Genomic DNA, 16,521 nt, shown 5'->3' with positions numbered 1-16,521 from the left:
ACACCTCTTGCCAAAACCTGAGCATTCACTTCTCTTACAACCCTATCTATAAATATATTGAACAACCATGGTGACATCACACATCCCTGTCTAAGACCTACTTTTACTGGGAAATAATCTCCCTCTCACCTACATACTCTAACCTGAGCTTCACTATCCTCGTTAAGACTCTTCACTGCTTTCAATAACCTACCTGTTATTCCATACATTTGCAACATCTCCCACATTGCCCCCCTAGCCACCGTCATACTTATACAGTGGAACCTCTACTTACGAGTTTAATCTGTTCCGTGACCTTGCTCGCATCTGGATTTGCTCGTTTGCAGTGTCAATTTTCCTTATTTAAATTAACTGAAATGGAATTAATTCATTCCAGTGGAATTCCAGGCACAACAAAATACTTCGATAATTTCCCTAATATCAACACTGCGGCTTAGTTATCTATCACAATTCATCTAAGATGACATAATAAACAATATTAATAACACAGAAACATGATATATACACTAGAATGAATAAAATACATGTCATTACGTATGTGGCTAGTGGTGGTGATAATGGCCACTGTTGGTGTTGGGGTTTATAGGGCCACCACAGCGGCCATTCCTGCTCCTGACTACGTGTGTAGAGAACCTAGGATAACCCAAAAAGTCAGACAGTGTGACTTATAATTGCTACACTCTTACTGCTACACTTAATCGCTACACTCTTAATGCTACACTTTGTCACTGACTCTTCTGCTTTAATCCTGTACATATCGTAAAGTGGTACGCTGGTACTGCCTGGCCAAGTCATTAATCCTCCACCTAGTTTGTTTATCTATGATTTCCTGCTTTAATTCCATGGAAACCATCCTCTTTTTCTTCTCAGCACTGTCCTTTGCACTTTCTTGAAACGTAAGGAAAACACAAGAATTCCCTCCACCGTGAGTGGAGTGGACTGCCATCTCATGGTGGCGTTCAGAAACTCGCTTATAGTATAGGGTACACGGGGTCCGCCACTGCTGTTTCATGTTGTCTGCCACTGCTGCTTCATGTTGTCTGCCACTGCTACTTCATGTTGTCTGCCGCTGCTACCTCATGATGTCTGCTCCCACTTTTGCTAGCATGTTGAAGAGCTTTCCAATATGTGAAGGTTGAAGGGCAGTGCCAATCGGGCAGGTACTGGACGGTGACGTCATTTGTTTACTCCTGAACATCGCCAAAGAATTGAACATTTCTGCTACTTCGAGCTCAATTTCAAGGTACTTTTCATCGTGAAACCAATCAAACTCATATCTATTTCTGTAGTATATCGTCCATTCTATCAAATAAGACCAAAAAAATGAGAATACAACCATAAAAACCATTCAAAAATATACCGCTAAGGGGAGGCTAATGGCTGAGAAGTGAACTCCGTTATTCATGGTCTGATTTCTTCCATTTTTGGTGTACATTAAGAATCATCTTTCCATCATACATTACCCAAGTTTCAATACAATAGTCCAACAAACAACTGAGATCCAATTCCCTAGATCAAGAGCAAGAGCCCCTCACCAGCATCAAGGAACCTCCCTTGAGGCCCGCTCGCATCTGGAAATTTCGCTCGTGTCTGGAAGCAAAAAATCGACCGAGCTACTGCTCGTATCTGGAAAGACTCGTACGTGGATGCACTCATAAGTAGAGGTTCCACTGTATTAGGAATTAACCCTTTATTGGGCAGTATCCTTAAGAATAGTGTATTCAATTCAAATTCAAATTCAGGTGGAAGGCTTACTTAGTCTGAAGTGCAGTCTATACACCATACACCATATGCAAAATGATAAATGGAATGAAAAGCATAAGAAAAATAAGACTTAACATTATAGGACATTCACTACTAGTTTTAAATTTCCTAAATATTCAGTCAACTGATCCTTCCCATTTTTCAAGGAAAACTCTAACATATTTATGTAAATTTTAGCAAGGTTGTTAGTGCTCATTGAATATAATAATAATAGCTAATGATACTGTGCTTTTGGGAAATTCTGAAGAGAAATTACCAAGGTTAATTGATGAATTTGGGAGGGCATGTAAAGGAATGTGAAAGTGAACACAGATAAGAGTAAAGTGATGAGGGGTATCAAACAAGTTAGGCAAGGAAAAATTGAATATCAGACTGGAGGTGGGAAGTACACTGCCTGCACTAAAGGAGGGGTCTGGGATATATGCTACTTGGAGGGGCATCTAAACTGTCATATCTGAGCACCTCTGGCAAGACAGTGATAAGTGTGTTGAAAAGACTCTGCTAAAAGTTCCCTGAGATCTCTACAGTCACCTTAGTGAATATACTTTGCTGGGAAATGATTGTGTGAAAACAAAACCTAGTCTTAAGTTAAGAAACTTGGTAAAGAACAAAGACTGCAACTTACTCTGACTCTGCTGAACTTAACTCCTCCGGCTATAAGGAGGATGGCTCCAATAAATATTAAGATGCCACAAATGGCATTGACAACAACGAAGGGCAGAGACACTCCTTTTCTCACTTCCTTAGATAATGTTTCATTAACATCTGCATTCTGAAATTAAACACAGTTTACTGTTATTAATGTTATGAAAATGAAAATGTTTATTTCCTTGCAAATCTTACAATGTGGTTTACATATAAAATATTAATTACAAAGAAGGCCACTAGCATGCCTAGGCATTTCGGCCAAACTAATACAATTCTTACTCTGTATTGACACAGGTTATGGAGCAGTACATTTTAATATACATTATTGCATACTGATATTAAGGTTAGGTAGCTAAAGTTATTAACATTAATTAGATTGATAATAGTGAGGTAGCACAAAACATATAACAACATTACAATTACAGTGGAATCCCGAGTTTCAGCCGCCCTGAGTATCGGCCATTTCGAGTTTTGGTTGCTTTTTTTGGTTAATTTTGTCCTGAGTTTCGGCATTGCCCCATGTTTCGGCTGGCGTACCAGACCTGTCTGCCTGCCCGTGTCTGTGCACCTCCCTGCGAAGGCATCGTGAGCCAGTCTAGCTTTGTTTATCCTTGAGTGAACATTACCCTGTATGCTCATCCAAACATTTCACAATAAATTCATTGTGTTTAGTACTTGTTTATTGATTGTGACTGTGAAATTAACCACCATGGGCCCAAAGAAACTTCATAGTGGCAGCCCTTGGTAAAGAAAGTGAGAAACACCATAGAAGTGAAGCAGGAGATAGTACAAAAATACTATAGTGGCGTACACGTGGGTGAGCTTGCCAGGATGTATGACAAAAACAAATCAACAATCACTTCTATCCTGGTGAAGAGAAAGGAACTCAAGGAAGCTGATGTTGTGAAAGGTGTTGACATGTTAACCAAAAACAGAACACAAACAGTCAAAGAGGTTGAGAAGTTGTTGGTGGTGTGGATCAACAATAAACAGATAGCGGGTGATAGTGTTTCAGAGTTGATCATTCGTGAAAAGGCAAGGCAGTTGCATGCTGATCTTGTAAAGAAAATGCCTGGAAACAGTGCTGATGTTAGCGAATTTAAGGCCAGCAGAGGCTGGTTTGACAGATTTAAGAAGCATAGTGGCACACACAGTGTGGTAAGGCATGGTGAGGCTGCCAGTTCTGACAAATTGGCGGCTGAAAAATGTGTGTGTGAATTCAAGGGGTATGTAGAGGCTGAAGAATTCAAACCCTAACAAGTGTTCAGTTGTGACAAAACAGGCCTCTTTTGGAAGAAAATGCCGAAGAGGACCTACATTACTCAGGCAGTGCCAGGACACAAGCCTATGAAAGACAGGCTAACTCTTTTGTTCTGTGCTAACACTAATGGGGATTTTAAAGTGAAGCCTTTACTGGTGTATCACTCAGAAAATCCCAGTGTGTTCAAGAAAAACAATGTCATCAAAAGTAAATTGTATGTGTTGTGGAAAGCTAATCATAAGGCATGGGTCACGAGGCAAATTTTCAAAGAGTGGATCCATGAAGTGTTTGGCACCAGTGTGAAAAAATACCTCCTGGAAAATAATTTGCCACTCAAGTGCCTCCTGGTAATGGACAGTGCTCCTGCTCATCCTCCAAAAATGGTAGACCTCTTGTCTAGGGACATCAGTTTAATAATGGTTTTTGCCTCCTAACACCACTCCTTTTCTCCAGCTTCTTCTTCTTCTTGTTGATCTGCAGGTACTTCTGGCCCGGGTCTTCTCCAGATGGTGACCCGGTGCTTCTCCAGCCTATGGACCAGAAGGTCATTTCTAACTTCAAAAAACTCTACACAAAAGCAGTGTTTCAAAAATGCTTTGAAGTGACTTATGGGGCTATAGGACCCGAGATGTATTTATGTATCTGTAACAGTAACTCTGGAATACCTAATTATATTGAATTGATGGGGACTCAGCTCTAAATGTCATAAGGGCAGATCACTCTTATGGCTGTAAGGCAGCAGAGTCAAGCCTGTTTTTCTCAATATAATAGGTTATACTATAGACACACACACACACACAATTTAAGTAAGTAGTTTATAAAGTTGTATTTCTTTTTGTAAAAGTAAAATTAAGGTAGAATTGTGGTAACTGGAGAATTGTGCTTGGCAACAGTCTTTTGTTTTTTGGTGGGTGTGGGAGGAGCTGAGCTAGGCCCCTCCCTCTCTCTCACTTTTTTGTTGACTTCAAACTGGAAGGACCTCTGGGTCCTCCTATTTTTGGAGGGCATTATGTGTGCTCCAGGGGTGAGTTTTTATAACTAAAGTTGTGGCCATCATACCCAGGGTGACTAAAGTGTGTCAAGACACTGGTTAGCCCAGAGTTATGTCAAGAAGAGAGAAGGGCATTGTTGAGATCCACCATGTGGACTGTCCTAGGAGAGCAGCTAAGGGGTATGCAGGCTTATGTTTTGAATATGTGAGTGCTGTAATTGTATATTCTGTACATATCTATTTAGAATACAGTTATATTTTTATAGTAGTAGTTTAAATAACCTGTGAAGGGGGCTGGTGAAAGGATCAGACACACTGAGGATGATCAGTCATGATGTAGGTATTACCCTAGACATAAGGCCTTTATGTAAAAGCTACCCCACACTAGAACATGTAGTGAGAACCTCTGTCAAAGTATAAGAGATAACAACATAACAACGCAACAGTGACCTCAGACACTGAACTGACCCTAAGAGAGTTTTGGAGGAATCACTTCAAGGGCTTGGGAAGAGTGACTTCCAGGACTTTGAACTCTGCTTGGAGAAAATTGTAGCCAAAATGTGCCCTCCAGAGGGATTTTGAAGGGTTTGAGGATGACCCTGACCCTGCCAACCCTCTGCCTGTTGTGGAAGGTATTGTGACATTGGGCAAGTCCATGGGGCTGGAGGCGAGTGGTGAGGATGTGGAAGAGTTGGTGGAGGACCACAGGGAAGAGCTAACCACTGACGAACTGCAAGAACTTCAACTGGAACAGCATCAGATCACAGCTGAGGAACTTACTTCAGAGGAGGAAGAAAAGGGAGTGAGGGAGGTGCCTTCTTCAGTGATTAAGGACATGTGTGCAAAGTGGAATGAGTTGCAAAGTTTTGTTCAAAAGTATCGCCCTGACCAAGCTGAAACAAGCCATATCTGCAACATGTTCAGTAACAAAAACCTTGTCCCACTTCAGGGAAATCTTAGAGATGCCAGAAACAGAGCACTCTTGACAGTTATTTTGTGTTAAAGGAGTCCAGTGACTCTCAAGCTGGTCCTAGTGGCAGTAAAAGACAAAGAAGGTAAGTAACCCCAGATAAGGACTTGTTATGGAAGGGGATTCCCCTTCCAAACAATAAGTCCTCCCTCTCTCCTCCTCCCAATCTTCCAGATGCCAGCAAGACTCTTCAATAAAGGTATGTAAATGTGATTTTAAATGTTTATTTAAATGTTTATTTATGTATTGTATTACTCATTTAAATATTTATTTTTGTTGTTTGTATGTTAAACTATAGTTATCCTTTAAAAACTGTATTTTTTGTGAATACTTTTGTGGGTCTAGAACGGATTAACTGTATTTACATTATATTTTATGGGAAATATTGCTTCGACTTTCGGCTGTTTTGAGTTAAGGCCTAGCTCCTGGAAAAGATTATGGTCAAAACTCAGGGTTCCATGTAGGTTGATCAGGCACTAATCCACCATTAGGCATTATTATTATTATAATCAAAAAGAAGCGCTAAGCCACAAGGGCTATACAGTGCTGCAGGGTAGGGAAGGAAGCGAGGGTATTGGATGGCAGAAGGGAGGAGGGATGATCAGCAGGTTACAGAAAACAGCGGGGCAGGGGATAGTACGGGGGTAGAGGGTAGCAAGAGATTGAAGTAGAAAGGGCTGAAGGTATCAGAATTTGTGAAGTAAGTCAGTTGTTGTCAAAAAGTCAATGAGAGAGTCCGGATGAAAGGTGGGTCCATCAGCGAGAAGGGAAGGTAAAGAGAGAGCAGCGGAGCGAAGACGACGACAGAGGTAAATTCTGCGTGCTCGTTGATAAAGTGGGCAGTCCAAAAGAATGTGGCTGACTGATAATGGAGCTTGGCAATTCTCACAGAGAGGAGCAAGACGCCTCTCCATGAGATATCCATGAGTAAGACGAGTATGGCCAATGCGAAGACGGGAGAGAGTAGTCTCCCAACCTCGACACTGGTGATAAGAAGACGGCCAGTAACCTATACTCGGTTTAATAGATTGAAGTTTGTTGCCGAGCATAGTAGACCAACGTTGTTGCCAACGGGTGTGAAGGTGGGAAGATATTGCAGCAAAATAGTCCGTAAATGGAATACCTCTATAAGAAACTGGTAGGTCATGTACTGCTGACCGCGCAGCAGTGTCTGCCTGTTCATTGCCCTGTACGTCAACATGACCAGGGACCCAACAAAAAACAATATCTTTATGCTTGGTAAAGATGCGGCGTAGCCAAAGTTGGATACGGAGGACTAAGGGGTGAGGTGTATCAAATTTTTGTATAGCCTGTAAAGCACTAAGGGAGTCTGAGACAACCACAAATGATGACACAGGCATAGATGCAATACGGATAAGTGCTGTAAGGATGGCATATAATTCAGCAGTAAAAATACTAGCCGAAGATAGTAAATGCCCTTGTACGACGCTGTCCGGAAACACTGCTGCGAATCCTACGCCGTCAGAAGACTTAGAGCCATCTGTGTACACAGCAATGGCATGAGAATGAGAGTGAAAGTGGTCAAGAAAAAGAGAGCGGGAAGCGACCGTAGACAGTTGGGCTTTCGAGCAAGGGAGGGAGAAAGAACAGACTCGAACAGCTGGAACTTCCCAGGGGGGTAGGGAAAAGTGAGATGCTACATGTACATAGAAAGGTGGTAGTTGAAGAGAAGACAAGAGCGAATGAAGGCGAAGAGAGAAGGGACGGAGTAAACAGGGGCGGCGAACAAATAAAGAATGTCTACTAATATCCGTGACCATTCTATAAATGGAAGGATTGCGGAGATCATGAGAGCGTACATAGTAGCGCAGGCAATGGGCATCACGGCGATCGGATAAGGATGGAACGTTCGCTTCTGCATAGAGGCTCTCGACAGGGGAAGAGCGAAAAGCACCAAGGCATAAACGTAATCCTTGGTGATGAATGGGGTTAAGGCTAGAGAGAGTAGCAGGAGATGCCGCTGAATAGATCTGGTCACCATAATCAAGTTTCGATAAAATAAGGGTGGAATGTAGGCGAAGGAGGGTTCGACGATCAGCTCCCCATGAAAGATGAGCAAGGGTTTTAAGAAGGTTCAGCCGGCTGTGACAAGTTGCCTTCAGAGAGGTAATGTGAGGTTTCCAGGATAACCTACGATCAAAGAGGAGGCCCAGAAACTTGACTGTATCACGTTCAGGGATACGGGAGCCATAGAGGTACAAAGGATGATCGGAGATGACAGAGCGTCTAGTGAAAGTAATTTGGTGGGTTTTAGTGCTGGAAAATTTAAACCCACGTGTGGTGGCCCAATTGGAAACACGGTCGACTGCATGTTGGAGAGAAACTGTAATGAGGTGACAGTCAGCGCCTGCACAGGCAATAGCGAAGTCATCAACATAGAGTGATGACCAAATATTTGATGGAAGACTAGAGGCCAAATCATTAATAGCAAGGAGAAAAAGTGTTGTGCTCAGAACACATCCCTGGGGGACACCTTCAGCTTGGATAAAGTCCGGGGAGAGCACATTATTAACCCGAACACGGAAATGCCTGTCAGTTAAAAAGTTCTTAAGGAAGGATGGTAGATTGCCTCGAAGGCCTAAGGAGTGGGCTTGGGCTAAAATATTATACCTCCAAGTTGTGTCATATGCCTTCTCAAGGTCAAAAAATATGGCAATAACTGAGTGGTTATTCGCAAAGGCATTACGAACATACGTATCCAAGCGTAGTAAGGGGTCTATGGTAGAACGTCCCTTACGAAAGCCATATTGACGAGTGGAGAGACTGTTGTGTGTCTCTAAATACCACACTAAACGTCTATTTACTAGGCGTTCCATTACTTTGCAAACTGCACTGGTAAGAGCAATGGGACGATAGTGGGAGGTTTCATGTCCCGTAGTGCCTGGTTTGCGGAAAGGGAGAACAATGGCGGATTTCCACAGCTGTGGAAGAACTCCTTGTGACCAAATAAGATTGTAAAGGCGTAATAGGACTGCAAGGGCTGACTGATGTAAATGTTGTAGCATACGAATATGAATGTCGTCGGGCCCAGCTGCCGATGATCGACAAGCTGAGAGTGTTGCCTCCAGTTCTTGAAGTGTAAAAGGCACATTATACTGTTCTTCTCTGAGAGAAGAAAAGTCCAAGGGTGCTAACTCTCTGGCAGACTTTGAGGAAAGAAATGAGGGGCATAGATGGAGTCCCTGAGAAATACGGACCAGATGATTGCCAATTTCATTGGCAACATCTAGTGGGTTTGCTATATCAACACCGGCAACCCGCAGAACAGGAGCCGGGTCAGGAGAATATTTACCACTCAGTTTTCGTACTTTTTTCCAGACTGCACTCATAGAGGAAGCAGAGGTGATGGTGGAGACATAATCTCGCCAGCAAGTGCGTTTAGCGTCACGGATGACACGGCGAGCGATCGCACGCTTCTGTTTAAAATCAAGGAGTCTCTCTGTGGTTCTATTGTACCGGTACCTGCCCCATGCAGCGCGTTTCAAACGTACTGCACGAGCACAAGCAGGAGACCACCAAGGCACGCATTTCTGAGAATGCCTGCCCGAAGTTTGGGGTATAGAATGAGAAGCTGCGGTGAAAACGGAGGACGAGAAGAGGTGTAAAAGCTCATCGATGGAGGACGAAGAAGGAACCTCTTTAAAAACAGTTAGGTGTGAGTAAAGGTTCCAATTTGCCCGATTAAATTGCCAGCGTGGGGTGCGAAGAGGTGGCGAATATGAAGGGGAAGTAAGAATGATTGGGAAATGATCACTGTCATGTAAGTCCGGGAGAACAGACCAAGTGAAGTCTAATGCGGCGGAGGAAGAGCAGACTGAGAGATCGATGCAAGAGAGAGTATGAGTCCGAGGATCAAAATGGGTGTGAGTACCTGTATTTAAAACATGGAGGGGGTGGGTGGCAAGAAAAGCCTCTAACTGAATTCCACGGGAATCACAGTGAGACCCCCCCAGAGGAAATGGTGGGCATTAAAATCACCAAGTAACAGAATCGGTGGCGGTAATGACGAAACAAGGAAGGCAATATCCGGAATAGATAATGCCCGAGAAGGAGAGAGATATAAAGAACAGAGCGTATACCACCTATGTAAGTGGATACGGGCTGCTGTGTAATGCAGCGAAGTATGAACAAATAGCTGATGGTACGGAATATCAGTGCGTAGAAGAAGGGCACTTTCATTAAAGGTCCCATCAGGAAAAGGATCTGAAGAATACAATAAATTATAGCCTGAGATGGGAGAAATAACAGCAGAGTGTAATTTTGGTTCCTGTAAGCAAACACCAACAGGGGCAAACTGGGAGAGTAACATCTGAAGTTCACCCCGATTACCCCTGAGGCCGCGTATATTCCACTGTAAATAGGCCATGATTGGCAATGATAAAGATACTTGAAATCCGCAGGTAAGGGTTCCTACGGACTAGAGGGGTTAGAAAAGTCCACATGCGGAGGCAGTGGAAAACGTTCAAGCAGCGAAGGAACGGTGCGCTGTGAAGAAAGGAGTTGCGCAGATGGAGCAGAGGAGAGAGAAAGAGCGGAAGGTGGATCAGTGTCCATTGATGGTTTGGTCTCTGCAATATATTCAGAGATTGCTTCAAGTGTTTCTGAATTCAGAGACGTCGTATGGGAGACAATATTGGAAATGGTAGGGGGAGGATGAGTAAAGATTGGAACTGTATTGGACTGTACCAAGGTAGGGGGGGGGGGGCGAAAGGGTGGAGGGAACTGGAGAAGCGTGGCAGGGGACAGAAGAGGCAGGAACCTGGGAGGTGGCAGAAGAGGAAGAAACTTGGGAGGGAACAGGGGAGGAAGGTACAGTACGAGGAGGAGGGTGAACCTCTACACTTGTAACTGAGCCAGTGAAAGGGGGAGAACCAGGGACAGAGACAGGGAGGGTAAAATGAGGAGGTGGAAGATGGGTAGGAGGTGTTAACGGACCTTTTTTTGACTTTTGAGAAGTAGAGGGACGATTGGGAGGAGGTGTCGTACGAGGTCTCGTCGATACTGAGGCTTGTGAGAGAGAACTCGAAGAAGCGAGATCAGACTGAGGCGTTGAAGTAGGGACGTCTGAGCCGAGGACAGCAAAAGGATTAGATACAGGAGTGACTATGGGAGAGGTAACCACAGAGGTGGGTGTAGAAGATGGGATACCAGAAGTGGGGGGACGTTTTGAAACACGGGAATAAGAAACACGTGGGAGTCTCCCTTGGAGGCGGAGATGAGAAACTGCCATGGCATAAGGGAGACCTTCTGTCTCTTTGAGGTAACGGATTTCCCGCTCGTTTAAATAGACTTGACAATGGCGAGAGTACGAAGGGTGAGCCTCATGACAGTTAAGGCAAGAGGGAGATCGATTGCAAGACGTATTAGAATGGTCATCGGCACCACAGACTGGGCATTCGGCGATAGATCTGCAATATTTCGCTGGATGGCCAAATCGCCAGCAATTTCTACACTGTTGTGGTGTAGGGATCACCTTTCGAACTTGTAACCGATGTCCTGCTATATAAACTGAGGATGGGAGTTCTCGGCTGTCAAAAGTTAAACGAGCCACATTGCTAGGGTATCGTCTCCGCCCGCGGGCAGGAAGAACGTAAGTGTCTACCTTGAGGATTGGGAGATCTTGGAGTTCCAGCTGTTCAAGAATGTCAGTGCCACATGTCTGGAAATTTTGTTGAACTATGGTATGGGGCAGAATGACGGTACCACTACAAGAATTGAGGGAATGATGTTTTTCAAGAGTGACAGGAACAGTATCGATATGGGAAAGACGAGAGAGCTCATGAGCCTGGGTAGCATTCTGTATGGTAATGATGCGCGTACCGCTCTTAAGAGCATGAAAAGAAATATCTTTACCAACATGGCGTAGGAGTGCCTTGCCAATACTGTGGTCAGAAAGATAGGCAGTAGAGGAAGTCGGTCGTAAAGTGAAGAATTTAGTCCATTGTTCAGTCTGAAACTGAGCGTGGAAAGGTAGTGAAGGACGTGTCGATCGTTTCTGAGAAGAACGAGAAGGTGGAGAAGTATCATCAGCAGGTAATTGTCGTTGGCGTTTAGGCGTGGGACCAGAGTTGGTCCGACGTGGAACGGGTCGGCGATTTGAAAATTGCCGCACCGTAGAGGGAGAGGCCGGAAGCATAGTCAGAGGAGAGCGAAGGTCCGATAAATCGAAGGAGTCAGTCGAGGCCTCAGTACCTGAAGCGGGTGAGGAAACAGCACCGGCAATAGGTACAGAGGCATGAGGAGTGTCTGAAGAGTGGTCCAAAGACGAGGCGGGGTCAGAACGGGGTGCGGTATCAAGAAGGGGCCCGGGGGTAGTAGGTTCATGGACTAGGGCTGCCATGGTTAGGTTACTTCTTTCTTTTTGTTTTTAAGAAAAAAAAAGAAAGAAGAAAAGAAAATAAAAATAAAAAAAAGAATAAAAAAAGGGGGGACCGGGGAGGGATAGTTCCTAGGAGGAATGAAAGGGCCAGAAATCTCCCTCCGCGCCCAAGAGGACCTCAGCACCGCAAGTAGCGCAGATGCAGCATGGAACCCGTGCCATACCCTACCCATCATGCTAGTAAACTAACAATCCGGGATAGCAACCTCACATCTGCCGAGCTACCTCGGTGGACAAAAGAGAGGGCGGCCGGATATCCGCCACAAAGCATACCTCCTTCGGCCACCACCCCCGGAATCCGAAAGGTGGCTTCCAGAGATACACCCGTCGCCCGAAAGACACCCAAAGCTACTCCGGGATACCGGAGAGGGATCGGGACATCCCCAGGCGATCCAGATTCCACGGCAAACTACGCCACCGCCAAGAACCTCAACGGAATGGGATAGACCCCGGTATCCTTTCCCCTACCTAGGAACTAGCGCGCCTGTGGGAGCAATCCCAAAGGCCAAAAAGAGGAAGGGCAAAAGGGAGGGGTGGGGAGGAGGAGGAGGAAAGGAAAAAGGGGAGGATGGGGAGGATGGGATAGGGGAGGGGAGATTGGGGGGTAATTAGGTTCGGTCTGAGGAAGAAGACCGACAGGTCTAATTCCTCAGACCAAGAGCCTCTTCACCACGCCAAGGAGCCCCCCTTGAAGAGGTGCCTCGCGATTCATTCATCGTATGGGACATGGCCAGGAGCAGCTGGGCGTACTCAAAGGTTCCCACACAACATTCAGAGTCAATGTGGCATGATTTGTGGGTGAGTGACCATCACCCCATGGGTTCATACGATATATTTCATAATAATCCATTGTTTTTTGTGCTTGCAACTGCTACATAAGCCACCATGGGCCCAACGAAAGCTCCTAGTGTCAGACCTTTGGTAAAGAAGGAAAGAAATATGATAGAATTCAAGAAAAAACTCGTAGCAAAGTACCAAAGTGGAGGAGGAAGAGAGAGAGGAGAATGTGCCTTCTTCAGTGATTCTACAATATGTATGATACTAAAGCAGCAGGCATCGATAAAGGCTACAGTGCCAGCCAGCGATAAAGTGTAGCAAGTAAGTTAAGCAATTAAGCGATAGAAAAATGACACAAAAGTAACTCTCCAATGTTTTTGGAGGCGTATAGGGCCACTGAACATATGCCGCCCTGCTATCTTCCACCACCCTAAACCTCTGCCAGCATCTCCTCCATCAAACTAACTAATTAAACTAACATCTCCTCCAAGGTAAGTGTAAATATTTCTTATTTATAAATTACATACATTGTTTCAATGTGAATAGTGTTGGTGGCTTCTGCTGCAGCCTCCACTACCACTAATATGTACGGCTTCTCTCAGTGGCCCTTATAAACCCAACAACAACACCTCCACCACTTACTCCTCACATACATTATGACATATTTTATTAATTCTAAAGTATATATCAATAATAATAATAATAATCATTGCTTAGTTAATCTTAAGTTAATTTTAAGCCAGCCCGTAATGCTATGCATAGTATAAGTGGCTTTGGCATACTGCTCTTATCTGTATTTTTTTGTACCTCTGTATGTGTGCACAAATTGGAAATAAATAAATAAATAAATAAATGTTTCTGTGTTATTAATATTGTTTATTATGTCATATTACATGAATTGTGACAGATAAATAAGCCATAGAGATGATATTAGCATCATACTGAAGCATAATAAACTTGCCTCCCTCTCACTTCCTACCTGTCTACCATACACCAACAAGAGTCTTCAATAAAGGTAAGTGTGATGTTAAATGTTCATTTATCTATTTTATTAGTGCTTTATATTTATTTGTCATTGTTTTCTGTATGTAAACCTATTTTTAATCTTTAAAAAAATACTTTTTGTTAATACTTTAGGGTGTCTGAAACGTATTAGTTGGATTTCCATTATTTCTTATGGGGAAAATGGTTTCACCATTCATGAATTTCGCCATTCAGCAGACTCTCTGAAATGGATTAATCATGAAACTTGGGGGTCCACTGTAAGTCCATTTTGTTTTGAACGTGTTCACAATACAAGAGAGAGAATAGGCGTTTTTCACATAGTTCGCTGATGATGGGGTGTGTTAGAGAGATCAGATGTTTTTTAATGGTAGTTTTGAAAATGGTGGTTGAGTCTGCGGTTCTAGAGTTTTCGGGCAGGGAGTTCCAGATGTTAGGCCCCTTTTATGTACACTGAGTTTTTGAAGAGATTTAGCTGGACACGAGGAATGTCAGAGATTTTTGTGTCTGGTATTGTGTCTATGGGTTCTCTTGCAACTATCAAAAAAGCATTTTAGTTCAGGGTTAATACTATTAGAATTTATGGTTCCGTAAATGTAGGTTGTACAGTAGTAAGTGTGAATGTTCTGTACACTTATTAGGATTAGATCTTTGAAGAGTGGGGGAGGTTGCCTAGTATTGGATTGCATGATAATTCATACTGCAGCTTTTTGTTGGGTTATTATTGGCTTTAAGTGGGTTGCTGCTGTTGATCCCCAGGCACAAATAGCATAGGTGAGGTATGGATAGATGAGCAAATAGTATAGTGTGAGTAGGGCTGAGGCAGAGGCAGCAAGCTCTGTCATTTTTCTCACCTGCAGAGCCCACCAACACTTCAATGATGGCCTAATTGCAATCATAACTGCACTAACGTATGTAGAACCCAGCATGATGCAAGATAACCAACAGTGATACCTACAAACCGAAAAATTACCAAGTGAAGCGAAGACTGCCCCACAAACTCCAAGCACAACCCTGCTACCAGACGACTACCTACTCCAAGCTCTTAACTATCTTAGTTTCTTCATCTTACCACAGCAACTCCTGTACTACTATGAGACCAAGTAATAGAAGAAACAGCACTAAGAACAGCAAGGCAGCACCTAGAAATCGACTATTCCATAAGACAACCCAGCAGGACGCTGGTGCACCATTCACCCCCCTTACAACCCAGAGCGACGCATCACCAACAACAAACATGGCCGACTCGCCCTCACCCACCAACCCAGGCGACTCGACATCAACAACACCAACCGTGACTAACTCCCTCTCTACCTCTACTACCTTCATAGGATTTAACCCAGCTGATATGCTCCCAGGTACGACTAATGATCCTGACACTCTAAAGCACTACATCAACACCCTAACGGCAGATAACTTGAATCTTCATGCTGAAAATATGTCTCTTTGTGCAACAATAACAAACCATGAATCTAAGTTACTTCACCTTGAGAATAAGATCAACAACCTTGAACAACAGCAAACATCAACTGGCACGACTGATTTTGGCAAGACCCTCCAATCAGTCATAGCCAGCCACACAGATCAAATAACTTCCCTAAACACGAAGATTGATAATGCCGTCAAGGACTGGAAAATAAACATAGATACCCAATTGAACAATTATTTTGCTAACCAAGATGATAAGACAGAGCAAGACAAGTTATCTGATGCAGTAGTAATTAACACTCCACTCTTTCCAAGTGAATTAAACCATTCCAACTGCAAAGATACAACTCTCCAGATCATACGTGACCACCTACAGGTTAATGTACCAGTGTCGGAAATAAAAGAATTGCGGTTACTAGGGAACCAAAGTAGAAAAAGTGTTATGCTCAGATTTCACACACAAGACAGGAAAAAAGATCTAATAATTTCATCTATTAAAGCAAAAAAAGATATATACATAAATGAGTCTCACAAGAAAACGACAGAACCTCCTGTACAGAGTGAGAAAACTAAAACGAGAGAATAATGATAAAATTCACCAGTGCTTTGTATGGGATGGACAAATTCTAGTAAGAAAAACAAATGTAGGCCGTGTGTACTACATTACAAATGAAAATGAACTGGTAAACTTCCTTCATGATGCAAACATTACAGAGTCTGACTGATATTAGTGACCATATCCTTACTACGTTAGTGTATGTTATTATGTCATTATTGAACAAATCCCTGTACTATCACCTCTTAGACAGTATTTACTACCTCATTATCCCAGGTGTCCCACACAGTTCTATGTGTGACCCAATTTGTGTTATCTTCCCAGATTCCCAATTCACAATTTATTATTTGTTAAAAGGATACTTACTCTTAAATAATATCTGTATTACCTTTTTCTTTCCTACTTAAGCACTGTTAAAATTCTCTTATAATCATACCTAATTTTCCCTTTTCTCCTACACTACAAATAACAAACTAGTGTATGTTCCTACCACACTACTGTGCAATACCTTGAACCTTCCCTCACTAGCTAGTATCAACTACCTCAAATAATCTTCCTATAGTGATATTAACCCTTTGGGGGTTTCGGACTTACTAGTATGGCTTACGACCCAGGGTTTTTGACGTACTAGTACGCCTAAATTCTAGCGCCCTCAAATCTAGTGAGAGAAAGCTGGTAGGCCTACATATGAAAGAATGGGTCTATGTGGTCAGTGTGCACAGTA

General features: G+C 43.3%; 1 protein-coding gene across 3 annotated transcripts in view; it reads right to left on the bottom strand.

Annotated features, from left to right (window-relative positions):
- LOC128687197 (lysosome membrane protein 2) overlaps window positions 1-16,521 on the bottom strand; it is a 191,589-nt gene that overhangs the window by 7,382 nt on the left and 167,686 nt on the right. For all 3 annotated transcript variants that reach the window (XM_070098502.1, XM_070098505.1, XM_070098504.1), the window contains one exon: window positions 2,390-2,536. In XM_070098502.1, coding sequence (XP_069954603.1) covers window positions 2,390-2,536 — 147 coding nt within the window. The remainder of the gene's footprint in view (window positions 1-2,389; window positions 2,537-16,521) is intronic.

The sequence above is a fragment of the Cherax quadricarinatus genome, chromosome 62 (genome assembly GCF_038502225.1).
Source record: "Cherax quadricarinatus isolate ZL_2023a chromosome 62, ASM3850222v1, whole genome shotgun sequence".
Classification (NCBI taxonomy): Eukaryota; Metazoa; Arthropoda; class Malacostraca; order Decapoda; family Parastacidae; genus Cherax; species Cherax quadricarinatus.
This window is presented reverse-complemented; position numbering and strand designations above follow the sequence as displayed.